The 18,742-nt window shown below is 41.6% G+C and overlaps 3 protein-coding genes across 3 annotated transcripts; all 3 read left to right on the forward strand.

The window, feature by feature from the left end:
* The first annotated feature begins 612 nt into the window (after window positions 1-612).
* Window positions 613-1,542, forward strand: LOC141001948 (olfactory receptor 4B13-like). Its single transcript, XM_073473112.1, has one exon. It carries the CDS (start codon window positions 613-615, stop codon window positions 1,540-1,542), a length of 930 nt encoding a protein of 309 aa, XP_073329213.1.
* Window positions 1,543-6,664: 5,122 nt separating this feature from the next.
* LOC141002893 (olfactory receptor 4B13-like) lies at window positions 6,665-7,597 on the forward strand. Its single transcript, XM_073474308.1, has one exon. It carries the CDS (start codon window positions 6,665-6,667, stop codon window positions 7,595-7,597), a length of 933 nt encoding a protein of 310 aa, XP_073330409.1.
* A 2,336-nt stretch (window positions 7,598-9,933) lies between these two features.
* On the forward strand, window positions 9,934-10,863 carry LOC141002095 (olfactory receptor 5F1-like). Its single transcript, XM_073473258.1, has one exon. It carries the CDS (start codon window positions 9,934-9,936, stop codon window positions 10,861-10,863), a length of 930 nt encoding a protein of 309 aa, XP_073329359.1.
* Window positions 10,864-18,742: the final 7,879 nt, after the last annotated feature.

Here is an 18,742-nt window from a genome sequence, read left to right on the forward strand (position 1 = left end):
GACGTCTCTACAGCAACATATTACCATGCCTATTCTTTTTCAGTTGAACGATTTAGTTACACTATTTGTTTTTCATGTAGCGCCCCAAAGGTGTTGTCCCTCTGTCCTACTGCATACATTACTCCACGTTTCTTAGCATCCTGTTGTTTCTCATATGTTTCTGCATTTCCTCTTTTAAATGTGAAATTCTGCAGTGCACGATAGGAGATGTGTATTAGACTAATAAGAGCAAAATGTAGACAGGCCACACAACAGGCCGCTCTTAAACATCTTTGTGAAACCAGAGTGAGGAGCTAGTTTATTGTCAAAGCCTTTATAGCATAAATAGCATACAGTGTAACAAATAAATCATTTTCCAAGTGATGAAAATTATACATTTAATGGTTCAAGAGTTCTGCTCTCCAAGTGCCATAAAGGTCTATATTGTTATTTTCATGCGCTGCTTTTACAGTAGATTGCATCATTCTGAAAATAAGAGGATTGATTGGCTGGTTTGATTTCTAAGCATGTGTGTCGATGTAGTCAGACAAGATATTAAAAAGTGAGGAGAGAGAGCAGACACTGTGAGGGACAGAGTTACCCTTCACAGGAACAACAAGTTTTCTAACCATGATGGATAATGTTTCTCAAATAACAATGTTTTTTCTTTCAGGTTTAAATGAAACAAATAACCACAGATTTACTCTCTTCTTTCTCACTTTACTGTGCTACTGTGTAATTTTGCTGGTAAATACTTCTGTTATTGTGACCATCATCATGGATAAAAACCTGCATGAACCAATGTATATTTTAGTATGTACTTTTTGCATGAATGGACTTTATGGGACAACAGGTGTCTACCCCAAGTTTCTCTGGGATCTGCTTTCTCCTGTTCATGTTATCTCTTATTCTGGATGTCTTGTTCAGGCTCAAGTAATTATCTCATTTGTCTGCAGTGATCTGTCTATTCTTTCTGTCATGGCATATGACAGATATGTGGCTATATGTCGACCACTGCAGTACCACTCTGTCATGTCAAAGCAAAGACTCATTACATTAGTCTGTTACTCTTGGCTTATGCCTTTTTTCATTGTAGCCACAAATATGTTTTTAACATCTGGATTAAGGTTATGCAGCCCATATATCACCGGATTTTTTTGTGTGAATTGGACGATTGTTAAACTTGCTTGTTTCCCAGCTGAAACTGCTGTTAACAACATAGTTGCATACATTATGATAATCATTTATTTATTTCATGGTATATTCATAGTACTATCCTACATGTATCTCATTAAAACATGTGAAAATTCTATAGAGAACAAGGCAAAATTCATGCAAACATGTGTGCCACATTTAATCTCCTTATTCACTTTCCTTGCAAGTCTGCTTTTTAATGTGATTATTTTGCGATTTGGTTCAAAAGCTTTGCCTCAAACCTTTAAAAACTTTGTTGCAATTGAAATTCTTGTCACACCTCCCTTAATAAATCCATTAATTTATGGGTTCAAATTGACCAAAATTCGAAACAGAGTTCTGGGTGTTCTTACTTTAAAATTTAAATGACTTTGAGGAAACTTAAAGTCCTATGTCTGATGGTCTTCCCTAAATTTGCACTGTTTAACCAGCTGTTTGCTGTGGCTGTTGGAGTTACATGTAATATTGTCAAGAGTTTTTGCACATTCAGCAAACATGAGCTTGTTAATCCTTGAAGAATGTATTTTTAGCTGAAAGTTTAATTTCATATTAAATTTTCATTTAATTTGCATTGATTTTAGGGAAGGGGAATTTAGATTTAGGGTGCTGAATCATATGGATCTTATCTTATTTGGTGACGCTGTGAAAATGATGATGATTAGATGTTGTGCTCTGTTTTAGCTTTATTTTGAATATTCACATTATTCACATTTAGCCATTGGGCTACTCAGTTGTATAGTGATTCCTGTTGTTGAACATCTCAGTTAATTCATGCAAAAAAAAATTTCATGACATTTTTAATTGTCATTTATCATGCTGTACTGTGTGCAATGATGTGTCTACATGTATTTAAACTGCAGTACAAAAACAATCCTGCTCCTTTATTTCTAGAGACAAGACCTTTTCTCGATCAAGAAATTATTTTTTACAGAGAAGTCTTTTGTTTTTTTTAAATCGCCTTGACACAGTTTTCAACTATTAAGAAATGGTCTACTTAGTGAGCAAGCTACAATAAAAATCTGTCAACGGCAAAAGCAACAAGTCATCTGAACTGGCTGTAGACTGATGATCACTGTCGAGAAGTGACGATCCTGTTTTTATCTATCTCTGTGTGTAATTAAGCATTGTTTCAAATATTATTAACAATTCTGAGTGATAAACCTGCATTAGACTTACATAAGCTAGTCTGGACGTGACGCCATGACTATGAATATCCAGTCCTTTGCTCTCAGATTGACTGTTAGCTAAGCATGTATGCATGCAGTTTCCACTGATAATTGTGACAAACTTACCAGTTGGAATTTGTTGTACTTTTGAAGACAATGGGTGTTACACTTTGGACAGAAAATAAACATGAGCAGTTGCTCATTATTAATCAGCAACTGATTTAATTAGCAGCTAGCTAGCTAGCTAGCTGACATACTCTGAGTTGGTAGAAAACATTGTCACTAGTTGAGTTTTTGATGTTGACTCATATGAAACCTTGCAAGGGTCTTGTATGCATGTATTCATTGATATGGATTCAAGCAGAAGGCAAGCAAACCGCATGTCATTTTAGTGGATAAGAGCAGATTGGTAAAATTAGGTGAGGCCGGCAGTGTCAACGGGCAACATTTATGGTGGACAGCCTTGCCATCCAAAGTTAAAATATAAAAAGCTATTAATAGAATAATTACATGAAATAATATTATATACTATGTTTTAATCCATTCTTTTTAAAGGACCTATTTGTAAGAAAAGTTGATTTTTGAGTCTTGTGTTGCAATTTCAGGAATACTCCCCCTGGTGGTACATTTGAGTCATGTAGGCTGTAGATTTTGTACTTCTGATCCTCAGAAGTAGAAATTAGACAGGAAGTGACATTTAGTTGTTTATCAGTTCAAAGTTGGTCACATTGCATTCATGAAGCCTAGACAATCTACTGCCACCATTTGTGTACCTTCTTTTAGACGGAACCATCCGTGAGTTTTACAATTTAGGAGTGTGTTTTGTTCATATCAAGTGATTATTTGAATGAGTTATATCAACTATTTTGCAAAGTATGCAAGCAAAGTTTTAGTTAATGGTAGCACGCATGTTGAATATATAGCACCTAATTACAGCTAATATTTACCTTTTGTACTTATTCTTTTTTAAAAGATGATAGATTATTGTGCTTAACATGGTTAAATAGGAAAGAAAAATTCTGCTTTAAGAAACGTATCCTAAGCTTATCTGTACTTACCCTCTCATTTACCTGTATGTTGTAATTGTAGGAGATACACTAATAATAAATGTAATTTATTAATCACTGGCGATTAATAAAACACTCGTTAATGGGGCACCACCTCCGTTGTTTTGTCTATTTGAATAATCCGGAGGTAATTAATCAAATTCGACTGGACAAGGTTAACTTGTATCAATTCTAATCAATTTCAGATCAATTTATTCAATCTCATAAATGAAGTAGTGAATTCTACACATATCCATCGGTTCTCCACATTAAAAACAAACCTGCACAGACAACGACATACGGTTAAATATGTTTATTGACTAAATAATTCAGGTTAAATAAAAGAAATGGCAATTTAAATGAATAACAACAGGTAACAGGAAATAATGAATAACTAAGTAATGGGTTATAAGTGAATATGGGCTGATGGTGAGATCATGAGTTAGGTTGAAGCATTTAAATATTACGGGAGTAACTTTAGATACTAACGAGACCCTAACCGAATTTCTCTTAAACTACAAGATCAGAACCAGAGCCATATACACCATCTCATGTATCATGTGTGAATCCAGCTGTTGTGAGTGATGGAGAGCCTACTTTCTTAGCAGAGTTGCGGAGTCCGCGGCAGCGGATTCCCTCGGGTGATTTGCGGCTCTAGCTGGCAGTCCCGGTCCAATGGCCGAGGGTCAGCTCGTCCAGTATCAGTCGGTTGGGCACCTCGGTCCGCTGTCTTAGGAAGAGGGCCGCTGGTCCCGTACCGATCCGGTGCAGATCTTGGCTCAATGCCCAGCGGGATGGTACCGCTAGCGAGCGCTGGGGGCTTGTCAAAGAGTCTTTCGTTGGAAACCGCTTGCACGGTCTCGGACACAGCAGTTGCTGTAGTGTCGTGATGATGATTGTGATAAGGATGTTCTTCGTTTCTTCGAGTGGTTCTCAGGCTCTGACTTTGTAAACTAAATTTAACTTCTTGAATAAAATAACTGAGGATGATACGTTGATCAGGCGGATCTTCCGTTGTTAGTTAATGCAAGGTAATCTAAATTAAGTTCACTTCTTCAAAAGCAGGTTACGATACTTAACTGTATAAAACAAATTAAAACAGAACTTTGTTCTGGTACAAACTTAATAAAAGAAGCTAATCAATACTGCGAAAAATATAAAAGTGAGAAAAATCAACGCGTGAGCACTTCTGCTGAGATCGCTGTCTTGGAGCGTGTTTCAAAGTAAAGAGCTTCAAAAATAAGTTACAAAAGAAAACTTTAAAACAAAAGAAAACTTAAACTAAAGAAAACTGAAAACTAAAACTGAACTTTAAACTCTAAAAAAAACTTAAAAACAAAACTGAACTCGAGAGACGTGATCTCTCTGTTTTATTATTTGCAAATCGAGGCGTGTCTGGGCGGGGCTTACTGGCTTTTGTCTCCAAGATTTAAACGTCACAAAACCGTACTTCACCTTTCACAGAATCTCACCATGGCTTAATAGATGTACTTTGTCTATCATGAAAAGGATTATGACGTGATTAAAATCACGTATACATATTTCAGCTTAATACTTGTTAAAACAAAGACATATCAGAGTCATTTACTGGTTATAACCATGAACATATTAAACAGAATATTTCTCGTCCAACTGTACCAGGACTCACCATCAGGAGGTGCTGTGGTTCCACCGAACACAGGACAGATTAAACATTAAAACCTGATCTCAGTCAATCTTAATCGTAGAGAAACGGGAAAAAGATCAGTTTTATGAACTTCTTTCACTGTTTCTTAATGTGTTAGAATTAAGAATGTGAGATACTGACTTAATGGTTAATTAGAAATGGTCTGAAATCTGGAAGAATACAGAGGCCATTTGAATGGAATGTCCCACAGATAGTGAGACCAGATGTGTCGTAAATAACAGAAGACAGAGTAATAGCATAGAACAACACGTCAGAAGGTGTCTGGTGTCCACTCTGGAGAGTGTGTTTGTGAATCAGAAGTCAGAGAGACAAAGAGAGGCATCAGACGTGCTACTTTATTAACACAGTCTCTGATGACCAGATAGCTCCGGTCCCTCCTGATGTGGAGAGAATAGGTGACTCCATGCTTACTCAGACTGACCTGTAAAGGAAGAATTTATCTGTTTGGAGGGGAGAGAAAGTTCATTCACAGTTTAGGTTGTAAATTAATTAAAACTGGCCTCATTTGAAGTCTTTATGGTCCAGGAAAACACTGTCCTCTCTGCCAGGAGATAAGATGGCAGCCTGTAGCCTGTAAATCGTCTTCATCCATATGAAAGGAGTTAACAAGAACAACAGGGCCTCAATGTAATGCAGAGGCGATGGACATGTGTTCCTACATAATAATATCTGAAAAGGAAGAATATGGTGTTACGTATCAACGTACATTTTTTACTTGTTACTTACCTGCTTACCTGTACATGACCTTATACCTTGTGTCATATTACTTTTGTGTTTTCAGTTTTTTCACTTTGCCATATAAAAGCCAGCCAAATACAACACTCGACTGTTCCCTGAAGGAAATAGTATGATTAAAGTCTCATTCCCTTCTCGTCAAAACTGACGTGTGGGTTTGCAGGACAGGTCAGTTTTTGACGAATTCAGAGTGACACTTAAGATCTTTTTTTTTTAAATACTACCTTTAAAAGATACAACGTCACCACAGCAACATATTACCATGCCTGTTTTATTTTGCAGTTGAGCGATTTTGTTGGACTGTTTTTCTGTGGCCATCCAGAAGGTGTTGTCCTTCTGTCCTACTGCGTATATTACTCCATTTTGCTTAGCATCCTGTTGGTCCTAGCGTGTTTCTGTATTTCCTCTTTTAAATTTGAAATTCTGCAGTGTATGATAGGAGACATGTATTAGACTAATAACAGCAAAATTTAGACTGGCAACACAACAGGCCGCTCTTAAAACACATTTGTGAAATTGGAAATTGGAGCGAGGAGCTAGTTTACTGTCAATTCCTTTATAGCATAAATAGCCTACAGTGTGCCGAATAAATCATTTTCCAAGTTATGAAAATTATACATTTGAACATTGTTGGAGAATTCTGCTCCACAAGTGCCATAAAGTTCTATATTGTTATTTTCATGCGCTGCATTTACAGTAGATTGCATCATCCTGAAAATAAGGGGATTAATCGGCTGGTTTGATTTCTAAGCGTGTGTGTGTCGATGTAGTCAGACAAGATATTTAAAAGTGAGGAGAGAGAGCAGACACTGTGAGGGACAGAGTTACCCTTCACAGGAACACTAAGTTTTCTAACCATGATGGATAATGTTTCTCAAATAACAATGTTTTTTCTTTCAGGTTTAAATGAAACAAATAACCACAGATTTACTCTCTTTTTTCTCACTTTACTGTGTTACTGTGTGATTTTGCTGGTAAATATTTCTGTTATTGTGACTATCATCATGGATAAAAACCTGCATGAACCAATGTATATTTTAGTATGTACTTTATGCATGAATGCACTTTATGGGACGACAGGTTTCTACCCCAAGTTTCTCTGGGATCTGCTTTCTCCTGTTCATGTTATCTCTTATTCTGGATGCCTTGTTCAGGCTCAAATAATTGCCTCATTTGCCTGCGCTGATCTGTCTATTCTTTCAGTCATGGCATATGACAGATATGTGGCTATGTGTCGACCACTGGAGTACCACTCTGTCATGTCAAGGCAAAGACTCATTGCATTTGTCTATTTCTCTTGGCTAACACCTTTTTTTATTGTAGCTGCAAATATGTTTCTAACATCTAGATTAAAGTTATGCAGCCCATATATCTCCAGATTGTTTTGTGTGAATTGGACGATTGTTAAACTTGCTTGTTTCCCAGCTGAAACTGTTGTTAACAGTATAGGGACGTACATAACAATGATCATTTACTTATTTCATGGTTTATTCATAGTTCTTTCCTACATGTATCTCATTAAAACATGTGCAGATTCTATAGAAAATAGGGCAAAGTTCATGCAAACATGTGTGCCACATTTAACCTCCTTACTCATTTTTCTTGTAAGTATACTTTTTGATGTAATGATTATTCGATTTGGTTCAAAAGATTTCCCTCAAACCTTTAAAAACTTTGGTGCAATAGAAATTCTTGTCATACCTCCCTTAATGAATCCATTAATTTACGGTCTCAAATTGACCAAAATTCGAAACAGAATTCTGGTTGTTCTTACGTTAAAAACTAAATGACTTCTGTGTTATATATTAAGGAAACTTACATTCCTATGTCTGATGTTCTTCCTTAAATTTGCACTGTTTAACCAGCTGTTTGCTGTGGCTGTTAGAGTTACATGTAATATGCTCAAGAGTGTTTGCACATTTAGCAAAAGTGAGCTTGTTAATCCTTGCAGAATGTATTTTTAGCTGAACGTTTTAATTTCATTTAACTGAAATTAGCATTGATTTTTGGGAATAGGACTTTTTTTAGATTCAGGGTGCTGAATCATATGTATCGCTATCTCATTTGGTGACGCTTTTAAAATTATGATGATTAGGTGTTGTGCTCTTTATTAGCTTTATTTTGAATATTCACATTATTCACATTTAGCCAATGGTCTACTCAGTTGTATAGTGATTCCTGTTGTAGAACATGTGTGTGCACGTCTCAGGTAATTCCTGCAAAAAGTTTGATATGTCATTATTAAATTGTCATTCATCATCATCATTCATCATTGTTAATTCATCATTCATCATGCTGTACATCATGTGTGCAATGATGTGTCTACATGTATTTACACTGCAATACAAAAACAATCCTGCTCCTTTAATTCCAAATCTTCATAATTACATGGATCATCAACTGATGAGGATGCTGAATATTTTTCTAAGGACATGAAGGTTTATAGCCTCAGTCTTTCAGCATGATATCATGTATGTAGCAAATGCACCTTCAAGACATTTTCTCCATGAAGAACTTTTGTTGAACAGAGAGGTCATTTAAAACAAAAAGTCACCTTGACACAGTTTTGAACTATTAAGAAATGGGCTACTTAGTGAGCAAGCTACAATAAAATCTCTTAACAGCGACAAGTCATCTGAACTGGCTGTAAATTGATGATCACTGGCGAAAAGTGACGTTCCTGTTCTTTTTTATCTCTGCGTAATTAAACATTATTTCAAATATTATTAACAATTCTGAGTGGTAAACATGCATTTGAGTCACATAAGCTAGTCTGGACGTGACGCCATGACTTCAGCTCTTTATAGAACATGCTGAAACCAACAGTAGGCCTATACTTCCATCTACGAACATCCAGTCCTTTGCTCTGGGATTGACTGTTAGCTAAGCATGTATACATGCAGGTTCCACTGATAATTGTGACAAACTTACTAGTCGGAATCTGTTGTACTTTTGAAGACAATGGGTGTTAAACTTTGGACAGAAGAAAACATCAGCAGTTGCTCATATTTACTCAGTAACTGATTTTATTAGCAGCTGGCAAGCTAGCTAGTTAACATTTTCTCTAAGTTGGTTGTTGACATTGTCTCTAGTTGAGTTTTTGTTGTTGACTATATAACCTTGCAAGGTTCTTGCATGTGTGCATTGATATGGATTCAGACAGACGTTAGACAGCAAACCTGACATCATTGTCGTGGACGAGAGCAGAACAGTAAAATTAGGTGAGGCTGGCAGCGACGACTGGTGACGGTTACGGTGGAGGGCGTTGCCGTTGAAATTTAGATTACAAAAACCTATTAATAGAATAATTGCATTATATAACATCATTTCATCCATTATTTTTAAAGGGCCTATTTGTAAGAAAGGCAGATTTTTGAGTCTCATTCCCGACTGGTCAAAAACTTAAGCTGTGGGATTTTAGGACGGGGTCAGCCGCCATTCCAAAGTTTTACTTCTTGATGCATTGACAGTGAGACTTAAAAAGTGTATTTTTTGTTACAAATACGTCCTTTAAAAAATACGATGACACCACTGCAACATATTACCATGCCTGTTGTTTTGGTTTTTTTAACAGTGGATCGATTTTCTCGAACTATTTGTTTTTCCTGTTCCATCCAGCAGGTGCTGCCCCTCTTTCCTACTGAACATATTACTTCTTAGCATCCTATTGGTCCTTGCATTTTTCTGCATTTCCTCTTTTAAATTTGAAATTCTGCAGAGTACGATAGGAGACGTGTATTAGACTCAAAGGGGAAAATTTAGACAGGCCGCTCTAAAAAATCTTTGTGAAACCAGAGTGGGGAGCTAGTTTATTGTCAATGCCTTTATAGAATGAATAGCCCACAGTGTGCCGAAGAAATCATTTTCCAAGTAAGGAAAATTATACATTTAATGGTAGTTCAAGAGTTCTGCTCTCCAAGTGCCATAAAGGTCTATACTGTTATTTTCATGCGCTGCATTTACAGTACATTGCAACATCCTGAAAATAAGAGGATTGATTGGCTGGTTTGATTTCTAAGCGTGTGTGTCGATGTAGTCAGACAAGATATTAAAAAGTGAGGAGAGAGAGCAGACACTGTGAGGGACAGAGTTACCCTTCACAGGAACAAAAAGGTTTCTAACCATGATGGATAATGTTTCTCAAATAAGAATGTTTTTTCTTTTAGGTTTAAATGAAACAAATAACCATAGATTTACTCTCTTTTTTCTCACTTTACTCTGTTACTGTGTGACTTTGCTGGTAAATATTTCTGTTATTGGGACCATCATCATGGATAAAAACCTGCATGAACCAATGTATATTTTAGTATGTACTTTTTGCATGAATGGACTTTATGGTACAACAGGTTTCTATCCCAAGTTTCTCTGGGATCTTCTTTCTCCTGTTCATGTTATCTCTTATTCTGGATGTCTTGTTCAGGCTCAAGTAATTATGTCATTTGTCTGCAGTGAGCTGTCTGTTCTTTCTGTCATGGCATATGACAGATATGTGGCTATATGTCGACCACTGCAGTACCACTCTGTCATGTCAAAGCAAAGACTCATTACATTAGTCTGTTACTCTTGGCTTATGCCTTTTTTCATTGTAGCCACAAATATGTTTTTAACATCTGGATTAAGGTTATGCAGCCCATATATCACCGGATTTTTTTGTGTGAATTGGACGATTGTTAAACTTGCTTGTTTCCCAGCTGAAACTGCTGTTAACAACATAGTTGCATACATTATGATAATCATATATTTATTTCATGGTCTATTAATAGTTCTATCCTACATGTATCTCATTAAAACATGTGAAAATTCTATAGAGAACAAGGCAAAATTCATGCAAACATGTGTGCCACATTTAACCTCCTTGCTTATTTTTTTTGTAACTATCGTTTTTGATTTAATTATTTTGCGATTTGGTTCAAAAGCTTTCCCTCAAACCTTTAAAAACTTTGCTGCAATAGAAATTCTTGTCATACCTCCCTTAATAAATCCATTAATTTATGGGTTCAAATTGACCAAAATTCGAAACAGAGTTCTGGGTGTTCTTACTTTAAAATTTAAATGACTTTGAGGAAACTTAAAGTCCTATGTCTGATGGTCTTCCCTAAATTTGTACTGTTTAACCAACTGTTTGCTGTGGCTGTTGGAGTTACATGTAATATTGTCAAGAGTTTTTGCACATTCAGCAAACATGAGCTTGTTAATCCTTGAAGAATGTCTTTTTAGCTGAAAGTTTAATTTCATTTAACTGAAATTTGCATTGATTTTTGTGAAGGGGCATTTAGATTTAGGGTGCTGAATCATATGGATCTCTATCTTATTTGGTGACTCTTTTAGAAATGAAATGATGATTAGATGTTGTGCTCTGTTTTAGCTTTATTTTGAATATTCACATTATTCACATTTAGCCATTGGGCTACTCAGTTGTATAGTGATTCCTGTTGTTGAACATCTCAGGTAATTGATGCAAAAAGTGTTTTCATGATTCATTATTAAATTGTCATTCATCATGCTCTACTGTGCACAATGATGTGTCTACATGTATTTAAACTGCAGTACAAAAACGATCCGGCTCCTTTATTTCCAAGTCTTCATAATTACATGGATCATCAACTGATGAGGATGCTGATATTTTGCAAAGGCCATGAAGCTTTATAGCCTCAGTCTTTTAGCATGATATCATGTATGTTCAAGACCTTTTCTCGATCAAGAAATATTTTTTTACAGAGAAGTCATTATTTTTAAAAATCGCCTTGACACAGTTTTCAACTATTAAGAAATGGGCTACTTAGCGAGCAAGCTACAATAAAATATGTCAACGGCAAAAGCGACAAGTCATCTGAACTGGCTGTAGACTGATGATCACTGGCGAGAAGTGCATTAGACTTACATAAGCTAGTCTGGACGTGACACCATGACTATGAACATCCAGTCCTTTGCTCTCGCATTGACTGTTAGATAAGCATGTATGCATGCAGTTTCCACTGATAATTGTAACAGACTTACCAGTTGGAATTTGTTGTACTATTGAAGACAATAGGTGTTTGGACACTTTGGACAGAAAATAAACATGAGCAGTTGCTCATTATTAATCAGCAACTGATTTAATTAGCAGCTAGCTAGCTAGCTAGCTGACATACTCTGAGTTGGTAGAAAACATTGTCACTAGTTGAGTTTTTGATGTTGACTCATATGAAACCTTGCAAGGGTCTTGTATGCATATATTCATTGATATGGATTCAAGCAGAAGGCAAGCAAACCGCATGTCATTTTAGTGGATAAGAGCAGATTGGTAAAATTAGGTGAGGCCGGCAGTGTCGACGGACAACATTTATGGTGGACAGCCTTGCCATCCAAAGTTAAAATATAAAAAGCTATTAATAGAATAATTACATGAAATAATATTATATACTATGATTTAATCCATTCTTTTTAAAGGACCTATTTGTAAGAAAAGTTGATTTTTGAGTCTTGTGTTGCAACTTCAGGAATACTCCCCCTGGTGGTACATTTGAGTCATGTAGGCTGTAGATTTTGTACTTCTGATCCTCAGAAGTAGAAATTAGACAGTGTTATAAATTCCCCATGCATATTAGTAAGATGTTCATTGTTAATAGTATAATTCATTCATAACAGTTTGATTATCTGAATAATTTCAGTCAGTCTGTTTTGGGTCAGGCAATTTACTGAGACAGCAATATTTACATTTTGGGGTCCTGATGAGTCAGCGTTGTTGAAGGATATATGTACTGACTGGCTGCTGAAAAAGTTCTATATAAAGAGTTAAAACGTCAATCGGTGTGCTTCTTGCTCTCTAACTGGAGTACGCTCACGGGTGAAGTGTCCCCAGCACAACAGTTTCCCCCCAAGTATCTTTAATATTGGTCCTTTGAGCCGGATTTCTACACTCGCGACGGAGAAATGGACACACCGATAACAATAACCGCGGACAGCGGCGCACTCGGAGTGAGACAGCGACAGCTTCCAGCTCATCTAGAATGCTACCAGGTTAGCCTTCCACAGTCCCTCGCTCCTCACGGTGCCTGCGCCAGAGACCGAAGTGAAAGCGTCGGCGCACAGCAGCTGCAGTCACTCCGCCTACAGACCGAGTCTGTTCGCATAGCGGATCAGCCGCACGGAGCGCGCGCTTCCCCCTTTCCTCGTCTCACATCGCAACTAGCGGCCGACAGGGTGAGCGAGTGGAACATGGCGACGTATAATAGGGACTTGCCCAGCCAGCTAACCGGCCATATGAGCCCCCCATCAGCTCCCCCAGAGCAGAGCTATCAAAGCAGACAGGGCTCTCCTATCATACAGTCATCAGCCAATCACAATATGAGCTTCCCATCATATCAGTCACCCTGGTCAGGCTCTCAAGTAGTTAACAGCACCCCTCTACCACAGCCATCCAACCTTCAGCTTGGACCTGCTAGACTGTTTCAACGTGAGCCACAACTGTCTACACTGCCACATACCACCTCTGCAGCATTAAAGCTTCAAGCAGCAACGACCCCTGTGCCAGGTAGTAGGCAGGAGAACTACACTCTGATTCAGTCTCTGCCATCAACTGTGACATCTGCATGGGCACTGCCTCTCTCCACTACAATGAATGTGGCCATGCTACAGCCTAGTCCCCAATCATCACAAGCAGTGAGTTATGTAAGCCCACAGATACCAGCTACATCTGGCTACCAGTCTAACCAGCCCTCTTCACTGATGGTTAACAATGTACATGACAGAGTGCCACCAGCTGCACAGCTTCAATACCTGCCCATGCAGACAATACCAGTAAATCCAGCACCAGTGCAGCAACACATTCCACTCATGTCTGCGCAGCCAGCGCAGCAACACACCCCACTCATGTCTGCACAGCCAGCGCAGCAACACACCCCACTCATGTCTGCACAGCCGGCGTATCAACCACCCCAGATAGCAACAGCTCCATATCCTGCACCACAGCTACCTGTTACAGCTGCCACTCAGCCAGTTATCAATCCATCGCCCTACAGCCCTGCCATTCCCCTAGGGACAGTCTATCAGCCTCCATCAACCACCTTTACACAGCCAATATACCAGGCGCCACCACCACAACAGAACCAACATCTGCAACTCTACCAGCCTCTGTCTGCCTCCTCAACTCAGCCAGCCTATCAACTGGTGCCTGCCCCACCTGGTTTCCCCCCTGCAACAGCCGGCATCAGCTCTACAGGTTCAGTACAGCCCCCAGTCCCAGTATACACAACTGCAGGTACCATACACCATCCAGTCCCCCAGACAGCCAGTTCCAGTACCTGAACTGCCTAAGTTGGTACATGACAGTGAGAGAGAGTTTGCTGACTTAAAAATGGCGCTGGACCATCTGCTCAATCCACACACTGAACTTTCTGAACATTACAAATACCGTGTGCTTATGGAACACTTGGTCCTGGACGAAGCCAAGCTAATAGCTCAGTCATGCAGACATTATGTACAACCCTACACCGCTGCCATGCAAGCTTTGCAGAGACAGTACGGGCAGCCACATCAATTGGCACAAAGTGAGATTGCAGCCATCCTGAACTCTCCTGATCTCAAATCAGGAGACCCCAAAACCTTCCAGAGCTTCGCCCTCAACGTTGATCTGCTAGTGGGAATGCTAACTTCATTGAAAGGGCCAAATGGGATGGAAGTGATGTCTACTGGCCATGTTGACCGGCTACTTAGCAAACTCCCTAGACACATGAGGGACAACTTTGTGGAGCATCTACAGGTTCAGGGGCGCCTCAGCACCAGCAGCCTAAACCCATACAACCTCAGAGACCTCGCAGAGTGGCCAAGGTGAAGGCAGAAGCTCAGAGACTGTCCGCAAAAATGGCACAGCGCCATCGAGCTGAAGGAGCACAGCCCGCCAAGAGAGACAGACCTGTCCCTACTCCCCGGCCTCGGACTCTGTCTCTGTGTATCACGGCGTAGACCAGTCCAAATCAGCTGAGATGCCTCGGCCAGCAGCTAAGCAGCAAAGGTTTAAAAGGATGTGTCTCTTCTGTAAGAGTACAGAGCACTATTTGTCACAGTGTCCAGACATTATTCAACGCTCAACACAAGAAATTGAGAAGTGGATAGCAGATGGCAAGCGCTGTCGCAACTGCGGCTGTACTAACCACGACGAAGAGAGCTGCACCTTAAAGAAACCATGCAGTGAATGTCAGCAAATCCACCTGAGAGTGTTGCATAACGTCGCCAGGCCAGGCCCCCGCGTTTACCTCATCACACCCAAAGACTGCACCTCAGCTGCTAACTCTATGCAAGGAGGCAAAGTATACCTCAAGGTGGTGCCAATCATTGTCAGTCATGGGACAGAATCACTGCAGACCTATGCAATCCTCGATGATGGGGCTGAACGCACCATAGTACTGCCAGCTGCAGTTCGACACCTGGGGCTCAGAGGCAGAGCAGAATCCCTCACCCTGCAGACTGTTCGTCAGGATGTTGTTCACCTCGCTGGAGCATCAGTTGACTTCCATGTAGCCTCTCCAGCAACGCCATCAAAACAGCACCTTGTTGAGAGAGCCTACACAGCAGATCGACTCACCCTGACAGAGCAATCCTACCCAATAGTAACACTCCAGAGGCGCTACTGCCACCTGAGAGAATTACAACTGCAGAGCTTCAACAATGTGTAACCACTGCTGCTTATTGGTGCAGATTATACTCACCTGATCACGGCTACAGAACCTGTGAGGTTTGGCCCAAAGGGAGGACCTGTAGCCATCCATACAGCACTCGGCTGGGCGCTCCAGGGTCAAGATGGTTCCCAGTCTCATGCTGCCTCATGCTACTACACCGCCTTCAGGCCAACACCAGATGACATCTATCAACACGTCGAATGCCTTTGGCAGCTTGATGTGCTTCCATTCCGTACTGAGCGGTTAGCAGTGCGGTCCCGCCTGGACCAGGAGGCAGTGGGAGTCTTAGGAGCACGCACTAAGAGAGTGAAGGTTGGTGACACACTTCGCTACGCCACACCTCTGCTCCGGGTAAAGGGTGCACCACCACTGAAGGCAGATGTTGAAGCAGTGATGCTAAAGCTACGCAGTACAGAGAGACGACTACTTAAAGACCCTGTCAAAGCTAAAATATATGAAGCAGAGATCCAGAAGCTTATAGATGGTGGGTGTGTCACAAACCTCCAGGAGGGAGAAGAAAGCAGCTCCAGTGAGTCATGGTTCATACCTCATCACCTCGTCCACCACAATGGAAAACATCGCCTGGTCTTCGACTGCTCCTTTAATCATGGTGGTCTCTCTCTCAACGAGCAGCTGCTCCCAGGTCCAACCCTTGGACCGTCTCTCATTGGAGTCCTCCTGCGGTTCCGCCAGCACGCTGTCGCCATCAGTGGAGACATCCGACCCATGTTCCACCAGGTTCGGCTTCTGCCTGAGGACCGGCCGTTGCTAAGGTTCGTTTGGAGAAACCTGCAAAGAGAGAAGCAGCCTGATGTCTACCAATGGCAAGTCTTGCCATTTGGTACCACGAGCAGCCCGTGTTGTGCAACATTTGCTCTGCAAAAACATGTCAAGGAAAGTGCTGCAGGAAACGAAGACGTCCTTCAGTCCGTCGAACAGTCTTTTTACGTGGACAATTGTCTTCAGAGCCTGTCAACGACAGAGTCAGCCAAGCTTCTAGTAGACAAGATGCGACAGTGTCTGGACTCAGGAGGATTTGAGATTCGACAGTGGGCAAGTAACTTCTCATCTGTTGTCTCCCACAGCCAAAGCCTCCAGAGAGTGAGACCCCTACTATGAGATACATATATAAGGTGCTCGCCCGCCAGTATGATCCGCTTGGGATCATTATCCTGTACACTACACGGGCCAAGATCCTTGTCCAGAGACTGTGGGCAAAGAAGAGGAGCTGGGACGACCCAAACCTCCCTCCTGACATCCTCCAGGCGTGGTCTAGTTGGGAGAGAGAACTCCCCGAGCTGGCAAACATCTCCATCCCTCGAACTTATGCACCATTGGGGGTTGCTACTGACACCACAGAGTACACCCTACATGTCTTCTGTGACTCCTCTGAGCAAGCATACGGTTCAGTGGCGTACCTCACAACAACAAGTGATGACACTGTTCATGTCTCATTCGTCATGGCAAGGTCTAGGGTGGCCCCCAAACGCCAGCAGTCGATGCCACGGTTAGAGCTCTGTGCAGCGCTGACAGGAGCCCAGCTGTCCTCCCTCATTCACAAAGAGCTCACCGTATGTATTGCCCAGACCTTTTTATGGACTGATTCCATGACAGTTCTCACCTGGCTGACATCTCAATCCTTTAGGTTCAAGGTCTTCGTGGGGACCCGGGTTTCTGAGATCCAGGAATTGACTGCCTCACACACCTGGCGGTATGTGGATACAGCTAGCAATCCAGCCGATGATCTCACACGTGGCAAGACTTTAGCTGAGCTGGCAGCACCAAGTCGGTGGATCCAGGGACCAGCATTCCTTCAACGTCCACCGGATGAATGGCCATCACGTCCTAGCACCACAGAGCCAGAGGATAGTAGTGAGTTAAAACAGAGTGTTTTTTGTGCCCTCACACAGACAAGCTCACCACTCAAGATACCAGATATCACTGAGTTCGGCAGTTGGAGAGAGCTGGTCAAGACTACTCAGCAGTCTCTTCATGGGGCGGCGGCTGACTCTGCTTCGCCTCTGTGTGACCTTCGAGATGCAGAAGTTCACCTGCTGAAGACCAGTCAAGCAGATTGCTTCTCCGAGGAAGTCAGATGCCTCAGAGCCGGCAAGCCTGTGCCCCCCAGCAGTAAGCTGAGTGCGCTCGCTCCAGAATTAGACCCTGAAATGGGTCCTATCCGTGTCGGAGGACGCCTGCGCCGCTTAGACAGCTCTAGCCCCACTGACATTCACCCTATACTGCTGGATCCACATCATGCAGTTACCAAGCTCCTCATTAAAGACATGGATACTCAACTACACCACCCTGGGCCTGAGAGGGTGTTTGCAGAGATGAGGCGTCATTACTGGATTTTGCGGGGAAGGCAGGCTATTAAGAAGTATCAGAGAGCTTGTGCTGGTTGTATGAAGTGGAGAGGGAAGCCAGTGGTGCCGAGGATGGCAGATCTGCCCTCTGCCCATCTGCGGCTGCTCAAGCCTCCGTTCTTCTCAACAGGCATGGACTGCTTCGGGCCGTACATGGTCAAGGCTGGGAGGCGAAGTGAAAAGCGCTGGGGGATTATTTTTAAATGTCTCACGACGCGGTGTATACATCTGGATCTGCTCACCAGTCTCGACACAGATGCTTTCCTCCTAGCACTGAGACGGTTCATCGCACGGAGGGGCACCCCCTTTGAGGTCCTCTCTGACCAGGGGACTAACTTCAGAGGGGCAGATAAGGAGCTGAAGGAGGCCTTTGCAGCAATGGAGTCACAGTTGCAGGAGAGGCTTGCAGAAAACCAGATTAAGTTCTGTTTTAACCCGCCAGCATCTCCCCACTTTGGTGGTGTCTGGGAGCGTGAGATTCAATCAGTCAAGAAATCCCTGCAAGTGGTCATAGGTGCACAAGTGCTCCAAGAAGAGGTTCTGCTCACACTCCTCATCGAGGTGGAAGGCATCCTCAATGCCAAGCCTTTAGGATATGTATCTTCGGATGTGGCCGACCCAGACCCAGTGACGCCTAGCATGTTGTTCATGGGGCGGCAGGATGCCTCTCTCCCACAAGTCGCTTATGCTCCTGACACCCTCACCAGGAGGCGCTGGCGTCATTGCCAGATGATGGCAGACCACTTCTGGACACAGTTCATCAGAAACTACTTACCCACTCTTCAAACCCGCCAGAGGTGGCGCCAACACACAGATCATCTCCTCCTGGACACAGTTGTGATGATTGTTGATCCTCAGCTTCCACGTGCTCACTGGCCAATGGGAAGGGTGGTCAAGCTGAATGCAAGTGATG

This window comes from Pagrus major, chromosome 9, assembly GCF_040436345.1.
Source record: "Pagrus major chromosome 9, Pma_NU_1.0".
Taxonomy (NCBI): domain Eukaryota; kingdom Metazoa; phylum Chordata; class Actinopteri; order Spariformes; family Sparidae; genus Pagrus; species Pagrus major.